This window comes from Apostichopus japonicus, chromosome 4 (genome assembly GCF_037975245.1).
Source record: "Apostichopus japonicus isolate 1M-3 chromosome 4, ASM3797524v1, whole genome shotgun sequence".
NCBI classification, from domain to species: domain Eukaryota; kingdom Metazoa; phylum Echinodermata; class Holothuroidea; order Aspidochirotida; family Stichopodidae; genus Apostichopus; species Apostichopus japonicus.
The window spans coordinates 11,476,938-11,489,646 of NC_092564.1; the positions used below are offsets into that span (position 1 = coordinate 11,476,938).

The following is a 12,709-nucleotide window of genomic DNA, read 5'->3' on the forward strand; positions in this document are numbered from 1 at the left end:
ACCATTTCTGGGAGGGCGTCTTGTTACTATCTAAGCGGAGCGCCACCATGAGTTGGCGCGCAGGCCTCTTACGGATCGTCGGAAATGACACTTCCCGGGCCTTGCAGGCAGGGGCGTCAATCCGATTTGAAACTTGGGGGGACGTAATCGATTCGAGTATTCCGGCCGCAAGTACTATCTAAGCGGAGCGCCACCATCAGTTGGCGCGCAGCGTATCAATAAAATTTCAGATTTCAATACCTGCCAGATCGCTGGAGATGGCACTTGCCAGGCTGGATAGCGGCCATCTAGTTGCGTGATTTCGGGAGAAAATTACAAATTCGTCACTCAGGAGTCAGGAAATCTGCAATAAAGTTCATGCGGCCTTAATTTTTACGGAATATGCTCCCTATTTCATTTCCCCAATATTAGGGGACGGGCACCGTTTTTGCCATCATCTACAACTAAACAACAAATATATACGGCTTTGGCTCTAGCTATGAAGTGCCATGACTTCTTGAACTAGTTTTTGGCTCCGGCCGCACCATTATCCGCACACAACTTGTGGTTTCAATCTCAAATTTCGCTCGTCGCGACGCACAGACAAAGTTGCAGGTCATACCGATGTGAAAACTCTCGGTCACTTTTCATAGAACTGACTAACCAAGTAGAGCGACGACACTGAAATGTGTGTGTGTGTGTGTGTGTTGGGGGGGGGGGGGGGACATTTGATAGTGTGTCCCATCCATCGAAATATGTGGGACGTGTCCCCCCGCCCCCCCCCCCCCCAGGATTGACGCCCATGCTTGTAAGCTGCTCTAAAGTTTCCTCAACATCCCTCTGAAACATTATTAGGGTGATAGACTGATTCTCAGCGATAGTGTTGTCTCCTTTCTTGAAAATTTGACTGTTTTAAGAGCATCGGGGTACGTCCCAGAAGTGAAAACCCGGCCTATGCGCTATGTCACGTCCGGTTTTTCAGCAACTATAGCCTACTGCCTGTCTGCGGTCGCAGGGTCGTTCATGCAATTGGAGTGATCATCATGGAGATTCGAGACCATTCAGACCAATGATATATTTTTCACCCAAAATCCCAGTGGGGCGACTGGGGGCGACAAGCTTTCATGGGGGCTGTCACCCCCACGCCCCCCTTGGCTACGCCACTGTCATTACCTTGTCAATTTCAAATGTTCCAGAATAGGAGATAGCTACGGTTATACTATAATAACACGTTTGGAGTAAATTATGTACACCGTACCCCGCATGCTGCAGCTGGGCAAGCACCACAGATTCACTGCATATGTTGTGGCAGCGCTAACAAAAATTGTTCACGACAGTAACACTAATTTAATATATAATAAGTAGCCTGATTACTACTGAATGTACATTTGGGAACGCAAGTTATCCAAGTAGGCCTATAAGCCTGAGTTTAAAATTTTTTGCGAAGTCTGTTTTAAATATGTCTCCCCCCAGAATGCAACATATTTGATGTCTAATTTTTTATACTCCCACTGAGACCCCGACACAGGAAATCGCTTCCCCGCCTCATTTTAAAAATCCTGGTCTCTCCCTTAATTTGATCAAACTGCACAAAACGTCAATTAAGAACGGCCTGACTTATGAAGTTATTACACAATATTTCTTTCCTGTATCGCCTAATGTAAATTGCTGTTACATGGTGACTTCAGGCAGGATCGCAAAAAAACCTAATTATTATACTTATAGGCGTAGGAGCCCAATTTGATTTTTTTGGGGGGGGGGGGCTGTAACGACGTCTCTGAAAAATATAACCAACATTTTTCGCGCACTCAGCGCGCGTTCAACATGTTAATGTACATATCATATAGGCATGCATTGGTTACTACATCGCAAGCCATCGTGTACCGTATAGTCCATGAAAGTTGCGCAGTATCATGCCAATGTAAACAACGAACTGTCTTATGCAGATGAAGAAAAAGCATGGAGGGCCAATTATGTCAAAACTCTCTTTTACATTGTAGCAATGGCGAATCAGTCGGGCAAGTTTAGAACTTTATTTTAATAACCAAGATTTTTTTAAACTATTGATTTCCTTTAGCTACATCAATGCAATTTATTTTTCTTCCAGTAGGTGCCCGAATAATTCTCAGCATATTGCCCGAAATTTCACCAGCCCCCACCCCTACGCCGCCTACCACCGCCTCCTACGCCTGTGATTATACTGAAGGTACGCATGTTTTACGCATTAAAAGAAACCTATGCATTTAAAAGAATCCTTAAGTCATATGTTGCCAGCAATGATTCGTTAAGTAACAATGATACAATATTTATTCAAACCGGTAAGCCCTCCAAATTTCGCTATAAATTGTATAATGCGCCGTTAAAGTTACCAGTATCTAATTAACGTTAATGTTTTACTGTTCTCCTTTTCTTTTCTAGATTGTTTGACATTCTTTTTGTAAACGTGCAAATAGTTATACTCCTTTTGAATATAGCGAAATGTAATGAAATAAGTTACACAATATAGATTAGCCTACTGTAAAGAGTTTCCTTCCCTCACCTGCTGGGACCCAGTTTTTTTTACAATTGTATAGTAGCCCACGTATACATTTGTTCCCATGTAGGCTTCTGTCAGGAAGAGACATGAGATACAGCCCCGGTGCCGGAGTCAATACTAGGGGCGGTAAAATACGCAGTGGCGCGAGAAAAAATATTGGGCCTGAAGAATATTGCATTCTTACTTTCGTAATAAACGAAAAACAAAAAATGAAGAGTGCAGACATCGGTTACTGTGATATAACTGTGTGTTCGGATCTCGTTCTGAGCCCAGGGGCGTAGCGAGCGGGGGGGGGGGTGTGGGGGTGTCACACCCCCCCCCAATAATTTGGTCGCTGTCGGCAAATTTTGGGTCTGTCGGCAAAAGGAGAAAAGGTGAAGAGAGCGGAAGGGGAAGAAAGAAGGAAAGCTGAATAGAGAAAAGGAGAACGGGAGCTTCTTCCGTGCCAAATTTGACTTAAAATATGCACCAGATTGCATCTAAGGACGTTTCAAAACTAAAAATTTTCCAAAGGGGAGGGGTAGACCCCCTACCCTTAGACCCCTCCCCCATTTCAGTCACCACTTCCCGATCCGTCGGCAAATCAAATTCTCCACACCCCCCCCCACAAAAACCCCTTCGCTACGCCCCTGTCTGAGCCTGTCTGCTCTGCTCGTTTCACTCATGTCATGTGCATCACATGAATCAAAATGACGATATTGGGTTGATTGGTTTGGCCAGAGAGGGGAGGGGGGGGGGTTGGTTGGTTAGGTGAGGTGGAAATTTATCAGAGTTTAGCTACCGTGTTTTCCCTCTAGCGACTGGATTGTTTCAGACAGCCTAATAGTAGTTTCAAATGATGTGCCGTATAGCATAAGGAAATATTCCATGTCGTAATGAGAAAAGGATAGAATTCAATACATAGGCTGACGTATTCATCCTGACATTTGTATTTTGTAAAACCAAATGAATGACTAAGAATGATATTTCATTCTATAGGATGCACAATTCTCATCTGACAAATGTGTCATGTATTTTGCACACATGTCGGTTAATTAGTCTTGTCTGTACCGTTTGTGCATGCGTTGTCGTAATACTCGGTATAGGCCGATAATAATAATATTTATAAATGTTTATATATATGTGTATATATATATATATATATATATATATATATATATATATATATATATATATATATATATAGGCTTTCCGCCTCTGCTTGCACATACAATTAATCGCAAAATCTCACCATAAACTATATAGCTGAAAGCATTATAACACTGCAGTTATTCGATTGACGAAAATTGTCAGTGCATATATATTATCATGGCCTAATACCTGTGTCTAGCTCATCATTTCACAAGTACATAAAATTCACCGTCCCTATATGTAGGCTACCCTCCTTTTCATGGTCCCTTGTAAATCATTTCCACCAAGATCGATTCGCCCGCACCCGTTTCTTTCCAATGCGGCATGGATGTATTGTTGTAATCAATATTTAGCACCTACTACAGCCATTCAAAGGCCATAGCTATTCCGGGCATACATAGTTACATTCTACAGGTGTTTAGAACTTCACAGCAGTCCAAATATTCACATCTAACGATTTTAGTGACAGTGCAGCATTGGTACAGTAAATCCAGTAGTAACTAACAACTTGCTATGTATATATGACTGCAGTCTATATGACATCATGGAAATTGGAAGTGCAGCCCTGTTGATTTCGTTTCTAGTTATAAATATTGTCTATATTGTTGAATCTTTGCCAGCTTATCTCTCCTTCTCAGAGAGATTTCATTTGGTAAGTAATTGAGCACCAATCAAAATTGTATCGGTTTTGAAATTAAAAATACGTATATAGTTAGCCTAATTGTATCTTAACTCCGTAGAATGTATGTACCCACAATATATGAGTATATGCAAACTGTGTACTACAGGCCAAACACACAGTTCCAACCTTTTATTTAATACTATATTTCATTTAAAGCGTATAAGTGTTTACTTATTATTAATTTGTTATATATACCTTTATAAACTCCCCAATCACCCATCCCATTTCGCCCCTGTAAGAGTATCATATACAAACACATGATGAATTTATCTTGCCACATAATACGATTTTTCGTGATGCTTTTCTGCCTCTGATATTAATATATAGGGCTTTACATATAAATTATTATGGCCATTCAGCAACATATATATATACTCACCAATATTAACTGGATGAGGATACCAGTATTAAACGTATTTTAATTGATACATTAGATTCTCGAATCAGTATGCAAAAGCTGTATCCTAATTAAATTCATGTCAGCCGAATCGTAAACGAGAAGAAGGGTATAGACTCTAGTCCTCATATTTCATTTTAAATAGTAACACTGTAATATAATAAAGACAAGTTCTAAGCAGATATAGCCTGGATCTAGTCGATTAAAGTAGATGGACCGTCTGGAAGCCATCGTTACGAACATGTCTCAGTACTTTATTTCAGTAAAAGCTGCATTATTTTGGGTTACTCTTTGTTCTATGATGCTATGGATTTGTACTTTGCCTACATCACTTCTTCTTCTTTTCCAGCTGTTCATAAATCAGTCTATAAGCCGCCATAAAAGTATCAAGATCCTTGTAGTTTCTTATTCTCCAGTATAATATATTTATATTATCAGAGGCTGTGAAGTCATCACATGCAAAAAGCGTACACTGACAAGAGAAATTTACTCATGAACATATCAATTAATATGATCATTTCGTATAGCAGTCCACGTACTTGTTTGCTATTATAATTACAAGAATAGTAAGCGATATGCATGATAAGCGTTTTATAATTTAGGGGAACATTAAAAATTAAACCAAAATCAATGAAGACAATAGAAAATGAACATTGTTCATCGTTTCGGCAAAATGTTGTCAAATAAAGATGGCAGTATTGTTGAATCAGATTGCAGGTATTTTCCCATTTTGATATTTAAGTGGACACAAGCCCAACCATCGGCGTTTAGTTTATATGGCAGAGATCTTTGCTATAAGAACAAATCCCCAAACACTTAAAGGAAACTCTTGCTCTGCTTGGAGATACCCTATAGCTTAAAAGTCGTGTCTGGGAGCTGTTATATTGTAAATAAGTGATATAATTGTGACACTAGGATCTGAGACCTTTTACTTTCTTCTTTGTTTTAATTTAATTCCATATTTTAAAGCTGAAATGTTAACAGTGTTGACCCCGAAATCAATGCCATCAGTAAGTTATCAGCTTAAGAGCTTTATTGTTTTAGATTCAACAATTGCAAAATTCATCTCCATTATAGAAAATAAACATTGCCAAGAAAAAAAGAAAAACAAAATTGATCCACACGTGGGTCGATGATGTCATCTTTAGACTTGATCAAGTCTCCAACATTTTACATGTGAAGAAACATTAAATTCGTGATATCTCGCAAATGGAATAAGATGTTTGGGGAAGTTGTTTGTGCAGACAGGTATATCTCATATATCAATTACGATATAAGACGTTTTGCTTTGAGTCTCCTTAATATACATCTATATACTTTTATAACTATAGATTCCACAGCCAAAGATTATGACAAAATTTCACGCCAAACGAACTTGCAGGATCGGATTATCCATTAGACAAACATTTAAGATAAGTGCCTAATTCACCCCTCCCCCCCCCCCCCATTCCATATCAATGGGTAACATGTAATTATTAGGTTCTTTGGTATCACGAAGTTTTAGAAGGTTTCTCATCATTTTCATTTATTCTATAATCCAGGAGAACAGGGACTTAACTGTGATGAGTGCTACCACTAAAGACTATCGTAAAAATGAAAATGGACCAACCAATACAGGTACTGGGCTTTACGGTATGCTATGATCAACGCCAACTGCTCACATCACACGAAATGCCATGACTGAATGCATGTTATAAATGTTACAACATTCACCATATAAGCTATACAAGGTTAATATTGTAGAACTAGATGTTAATGGTGTGTATACGGGTATAAGTGCATGGCTTACATGTTAAACGAGATTTGTTATTATGGTTGTTATACTCATGTTGTTGTTAGATGTTGTTATTGCTTTTAAATTCATATGTTAATCAGACATGGTTGATATATGATTATTGTAAGAATAAGGAGTCTATCATCGTCATAAAAATGCCTGCTTGTGAAAAGGATTATGGTAGTATTAACAATTCTTTTAAAATTGTGTGCACGTCCATTGTATTAACACATTCTTTCTCCAATTATGCAAATTAAACTGTGAAAACATTCCATGATTGGATAATGAGTCACCAATTAGCGAACAAGGGAAAGGTTTTATTGCTGCCTTTTTTTAAATTGTTTTTAAATTCTGGGTTAAGTTTTTAAGTAACTGCGTTGGGCACTATTTACCCTTTTATGATATGGATAATGGAACCAGCGTTGAGTGAAAAGTAATACCCAGTTTGGGTAAAGTCTTACCCAACAGTTTTGAGAGTGTACATACCCATACGGGGATGCATAAGGACGGTGGGGAGGTATTTACGTGTGCAACGCCAAACCAAAATCGGTAAAAAGTTTTAAACTGAGTCATTCTAAAGTAAACCTGTTTAGTTTCAGTAAGTGTAAGTCTTTTCTGTGTACAAACCTCTGATAACCTTTCTTTACTTTTCAACCAGGATCTAACGAGAATGTTGACAATATAATCACGTCCATGAAGGAAAAACTGTCAGAAATAGAAGAGGATCGTAAGTACCCACCCCCTTACCTCTGCACCAAGGGGCAAGACCACACTTTGTGCTCAACTTCGAAGTTTATTTTCGAGGTGGAATCTTATACTTACCAACACAGCCAAGCTTATATATATGTAGTGTGCACATCAGTAGCTTGCTGACTTTAAGGAATGTTGTTTTGTAATCCTACTGCAATGTCATTAGAATGTATCTTGGTGGTTGAATTTACATTTTCGATATAAAATCAATGCTTTTGATGAAACATTTCAACTTCTGTTATCGCGGCATATAAGGAATGCGGAGGGAAGAGGAGGGAGGGGGGGGGGGGGGGCTAGCGGAGTGTGAAGGAGGGTGAAGATGGGGAACTAATATAGTGATTCAATTGTTTCGAACTTATCTATTCTTTTGCTTACAAGGGCATCCTTTAAAATATCTTTACATTCTATACTTTGTTTAGATAATATATAAGTATACATATTTCTATGAATACTTTCAGAATTATTTTTTCTATATTATTTACTTGACAGAGAAGGAAATTATGCGATACGTAGGCCAGATTGAGGTCCTCATGGATTACCATAGACTAGTTCATCAACCTCATGAGTACGTCAATGATATTCGTCTGACGTCCCTGTTATCACAACGACTAAATAAACTACTGGAATTACCTACTACATCAGACAATGAACACGTATAGACGGAAAGACCGCAATCTCCCAGAAATCTGACAAAAAACAGACGGGTATACTATACCGGATGATCGAGAAGAAAGGAGAAACGTGGCTTCGCTTCAATTCCTGACTTTTACCTTACACTCTCAAGCCGATAATTCATAGACTTGTATTTGTATGACTATGCTCAGCAGGATATTAAATATATTAAATATATGCATAACTTACACAAAAAGTGCAGTATTTGTTAAGCATTGAAACATTAGAATAAATTTTGTACCCCAAATTATCTTCCAATTTTCCCGAAACAATCACATAAATTAGAGTAGGAGTCTTCGAGTCGGTCAGTGACAACACCCAACTCCCTGGGCCTCCATTCTTCTGTTCCTTGGTGTGTAGATAATCCCGCGGATGGGTAAGTCGATTTTCGATAAGGACATTTTCCATACTGCACTTGATGTCTCGCTTCAAAGCACTGGTACTGACAGTATGAGCGTGTACGAGTATCGTGTTTAACATAATGAAGGTTGTGGGAACTGTTGACGCTGACGAGTGCTTTAAAGCATGAGAGAACAGTATAGAGTGGGTATATACTAGCACTGGAAAATTATCCCAAACCGGCTGAATTTAATGACAATGACGGACAATTTATTTCCAGCAATTCTGTACAATACATGAATGTTTAACAAAGCATAAACGAATATTTTTGATATAACAATACAAAAACTAGAGAGACAGCTATACAAAGATAAGAAAAACATTCATCATGATCATTTATATACAATATTTAAGCTATAAAAATGCATGGAAAAGGGGAAAAAAAGAAACGCTATGCTTATATAATGTTTTCCCCATTTGAATATAATAAATATATACATATACTGGAGAGAAATTGGTGAAAACATTATAACACAAACTCCATAACAAAAATTAATTTTAAAAAATTGACATGAAATTTAATTTTATGTTACATTATATCAAGTCGGTTCCGCTGTATGCCTTCATCCTATGAAACCACAAAGAAAAAAGAAAAAAAAAACGATTTATACTGGGTTTAGGCATTGGTGCTCTATCGTTTTATATCAAGTTAATAAATATACAGGGAAGTGCTTTACGATAAAATTGCAAATATTCAATTAAACTTAATACTTAGTGACATCATTGCCATAAATTCGATTCTTGATGTATATAAATAACAACAACTTGAAACTGTTTTTTTTTTATTTAGTAGGTCATCTGCCATTAAAAAGTCTTCCATTCACATAGAATATCAAATATCATTATATATATACCATATGGTTCGGCTTAAATTAAAAGTTCAAATAGTATGGCAGTTTATACCTGCATCTATTGAAGTGTGATATTGTTGCCCTCGCTTTCATTTCAAATTGTCTTATTGAGGAATAACAAAATTGAGCAAAGACACCTACATGTGTAACTGCTTGACCATGTAGGATATTTGGGTTCGCAAAGCAAAGCCTTACACAGTCTTTTTTTTCCAAAAATATTTTTGTAAGCTTTTCTTTTTAATTAGATGAAATCGACAGCTTTCATAACATTGAATGTTGTTCTAACTTTGTTAAATAATATATGATTTAGCAACAGTTAATTAAATGGGGGAACGAATCGTAATAATATTTTCGAGGCTCTCTTGGTGGAAAGCATTTGGCAAATGCACAATCATTATACACGAGGGCGTTTAATTTGTAGAATAGTTTCTAGTTTGCTTACAACCAAAACTTCAAGTTATCGTTGATTTGTGGGGACACAGTGTGGGGATACAGCGCCGAGGCTTACACAACGAAGGGCGATGTTTGGTACAGTGGCACACCGTGGCACACCGTGGCACACCGTGGCACACCGTGGCACACCGTGACATATATATGCATTCAATATCGTCTATGTAATTATATTTATATTTTGTGTTGTTGTTATTTTTATTATGTGTGTTTTGTAAAGATGCTGTTATTTCTATGATTTACTTCATGATGTGTTTTGCCCTTGACCGTGATTTTCGAAGCACAATGAAATTGAATAATTTTCCTTTTACTCGCATTGTATAGGCTAAGTTTCGAAATGTTTTGTTAAAATTGATTAAATTTAGTAGTTATTACTAGTAATTAAATTATGAACTTAATAAATGTATACAAAACCGAACGAACGTTTTCATATGCGAATGTGAATGGTTGAGATTTAAATCTCAAATAAATCATCAAGATAAAAAATATATAAGAAAAGTTCTAGTTTCTATATGATATCATGCATGTTATAGGCTACACCTCTGGGAAAGCAATACTTTCAAAACAAGCTAAGTAGCATATTGATTTAATTGCGTCCTGCAGGACAGAATAATGTCCTTATAGAAGGATTGAGATTGCGCTATTTTTACTTACACGTTCATTCATCTCGTTGTCGATAACATTAACCGCAGGCGACCCTCGGCGAAGTGTTTGACGATGATAAAGGAAATATATGCATACTGTGGATGTGTGTATTCACGCCTAAGCTCTGCAATTGTGATAACAGGTGCGTATCCAGGGGGGCGTTGGGGGCGCGCGCCCCCCGGGTAAGGAAAAGAGGAGAGAAAAAGAGAAGAAAAAGGGAAAAGGAGGGGAAAAAGAGGAGGAGGAGAGGAAGGAAGGGAAAAGAAGAAGAAGAAAAAAGAGAGAAAAAGGAGAAAAGGAGGGAGTAGAAGATAGCCAAGACTTCGGGAAGAGAAAGAGGAACAGTCATAGTTAAAGCGCTGATCCCTATTATATACACAGGGTAGCCAGTGACAAATCAAGGATTACGGGGGGAGGGGTGTGCGCCTCACCCTACCCCTTACACCGACAACTCCATTTTTGACGTTTCCATGTTCCTCTCTTACTAATGTATCTATATAAATACTATATATGGTCTATCATAACGCGTGTGTGTGTATGGATGCCTAAAACAATTGTACAATTGTGCTATATGGAACCAACTGTGGCTGGTCTTGAACTCGACGGGGTCGTCGGGAGCATGACGCATTTCGGGAAGGGGGCGACCGCCCCCCCCCGAGCAAATTTTCTTTATGACATCGCTAGTAATTTCAAAATAGACAATGCTTAGATGCAACTTACAAGGCCTGGGAAGTGTCATTTCCAGCGATCTGGGAGACATTTTCGGCCAAAATTTTTCTTGTACGCTTCGCGCCAACTCATGGTGGCGCTTCGCTTAGATAGTTTGCATACAGGCTTCGCCCTTCCTTGGCAATTACTCGCTACACGCCTGTTCGAATTTGTAAAGCAAAGAGCTTATATAACATCATATCAGTGAGCATTGAAATGCCTGTTCCACGATGAACAGCCTCAAAAAATGTCTATGTGTGTAGTCGAAGGCGTAGCCCAATTGGATTTGGGGCTGTAACGACTTGCCCGAAAAAAAAGCCAAAATATTTCGCGCGCAAAGCGCGCGTTCAACATATCGATGCCAATATCATATAAGCAACCATCGGTCATTACATTGCATGGCATCGTGTACCGCACGGTCCGTGAAAGTTGCACAGTATACCGCCGGATGCTAATGTAAACAACCAAATGTCTTATGTATATATAGATGGAGAAAAAGCATACAGATCCATTTATGTCAAAACTCTCTTTTACAGTAGTAATGTCGGCCAAGCTTAGAACTTTATTTTAATTACCAACGAGATAATTTTTAAGCTATTCATTGTTATTTATTTTTCTTTCAGTAAGTTCCCGAAAAAAATGGTTGCGGGGGGGGGGGGAGTGGGGACTGCAGCCCCCGCCTCCTACGGGACCTACGCCTGTGTGTGTAGTGTTCGGTTTCGATATACCTGATATCGGAAATATCTGATATTTTTCTGCTCCTTCAACCAAGTTTTACAATAGCCATAATAAGAGGTTTTAATATTTGTACACCAATAAATTAACTGTGTCTGAATTTTCGAAAATTTCCTCACCAACATTCTTCATCATACTTTCCTCTACTCGTGCAATTTGTACCTGTCTATTAGGGGTTCAAGGAGGTTTTTCCCTATTGGTTGTCCATAGATTGAATTTTGTGCAACATTATGGGTACGTTTTGAAGTGATTTTTATTCACGAGAAATGGGAATTTTGAAATTCTCAACAAACAATGGGCTTAAAACCTTGAAAAGTGGGGCTTTCGGATATTGTGGGCCGTGACGTAGAATCGCCTACAAAAGCAATGATCCATAGGACATGCATGAGGTCGAACATGATGTGTGACTGGTGACAATCTTCAAAAAGGTTATGGATGGGAAAAAAATTGGGAAATACTTGGTTCTCAGGCAAAAGTGTACATCTGGTTGGTCATTTTCAAGCCCGAGAAGTGTCATTTCCGGTGATCTGGGGGGTATCAAAACCAGAAATTTTCTTGTACGCTGCGCGCCAACCGATGGTGGCGCTCCGCTTAGATAGTAATTCGCGCCCCCCGGGTTAGAAAATCCTGGATACGCGCCTGGATAAGGTACTTCGGTATATGCATACAGTGGCGGATCCAGGATTTCGCCGAAGGGGGGGCCCAGATTGGAAATGCCTAATCGTCGTCCTGGGGGAGGGGTCTAAGGGGAGGGGGTGCCCCCCTCCCCTTTGGAAAATTTCAAAAAATATGGAGGTCCTCGGTGCAATCTGGTGCTACTTTTCGTGAAAGTTTTGAGTAAAATTTATTTCCAATAAATCATGTATTCATGGTTTGCCGGGCATATATTTGCAATTTCGACCAATGAGCTGGGATTTACGTCTTTGGGGAGTAGGTGGTGATGCAAACTACTTTTTACCAGGCTACTCCAGGCCATTTCATCTTGGATGCCCCTTCCAGA

The 12,709-nt window shown here is 38.8% G+C and overlaps 1 protein-coding gene across 2 annotated transcripts; it reads left to right on the top strand.

Annotated features, from left to right (window-relative positions):
- The first annotated feature begins 4,004 nt into the window (after positions 1–4,004).
- LOC139966012 (uncharacterized) lies at positions 4,005–7,971 on the top strand. Of its 2 annotated transcripts, none has more exons than XM_071968651.1 (4): positions 4,005–4,298; positions 6,267–6,357; positions 7,158–7,226; positions 7,739–7,971. In XM_071968651.1, the coding sequence occupies exons 1-4, from the start codon at positions 4,191–4,193 to the stop codon at positions 7,906–7,908; spliced, it is 438 nt and encodes a 145-aa protein (XP_071824752.1). In that variant the 5' UTR covers positions 4,005–4,190; the 3' UTR covers positions 7,909–7,971. The 2 variants fall into 2 exon arrangements, with proteins under 2 accessions (XP_071824752.1, XP_071824753.1); XM_071968652.1 differs by having other exon boundaries at positions 4,037–4,298; positions 6,267–6,342.
- The last annotated feature ends 4,738 nt before the right edge of the window (positions 7,972–12,709 follow it).

Coding starts and splice junctions, on each gene's coding strand:
- LOC139966012 (XM_071968651.1), top strand. CDS start 4,191: ATGGAAATTGGAAGTGCAGCCCTGTTGATTTCGTTTCTAGTTATAAAT. Junction 6,358..7,157: donor TACAGGTACTGGGCTTTACG/GTATGCTATGAT, acceptor CTTTTCAACCAG/GATCTAACGAGAATGTTGAC. Junction 7,227..7,738: donor GTCAGAAATAGAAGAGGATC/GTAAGTACCCAC, acceptor TTTACTTGACAG/AGAAGGAAATTATGCGATAC.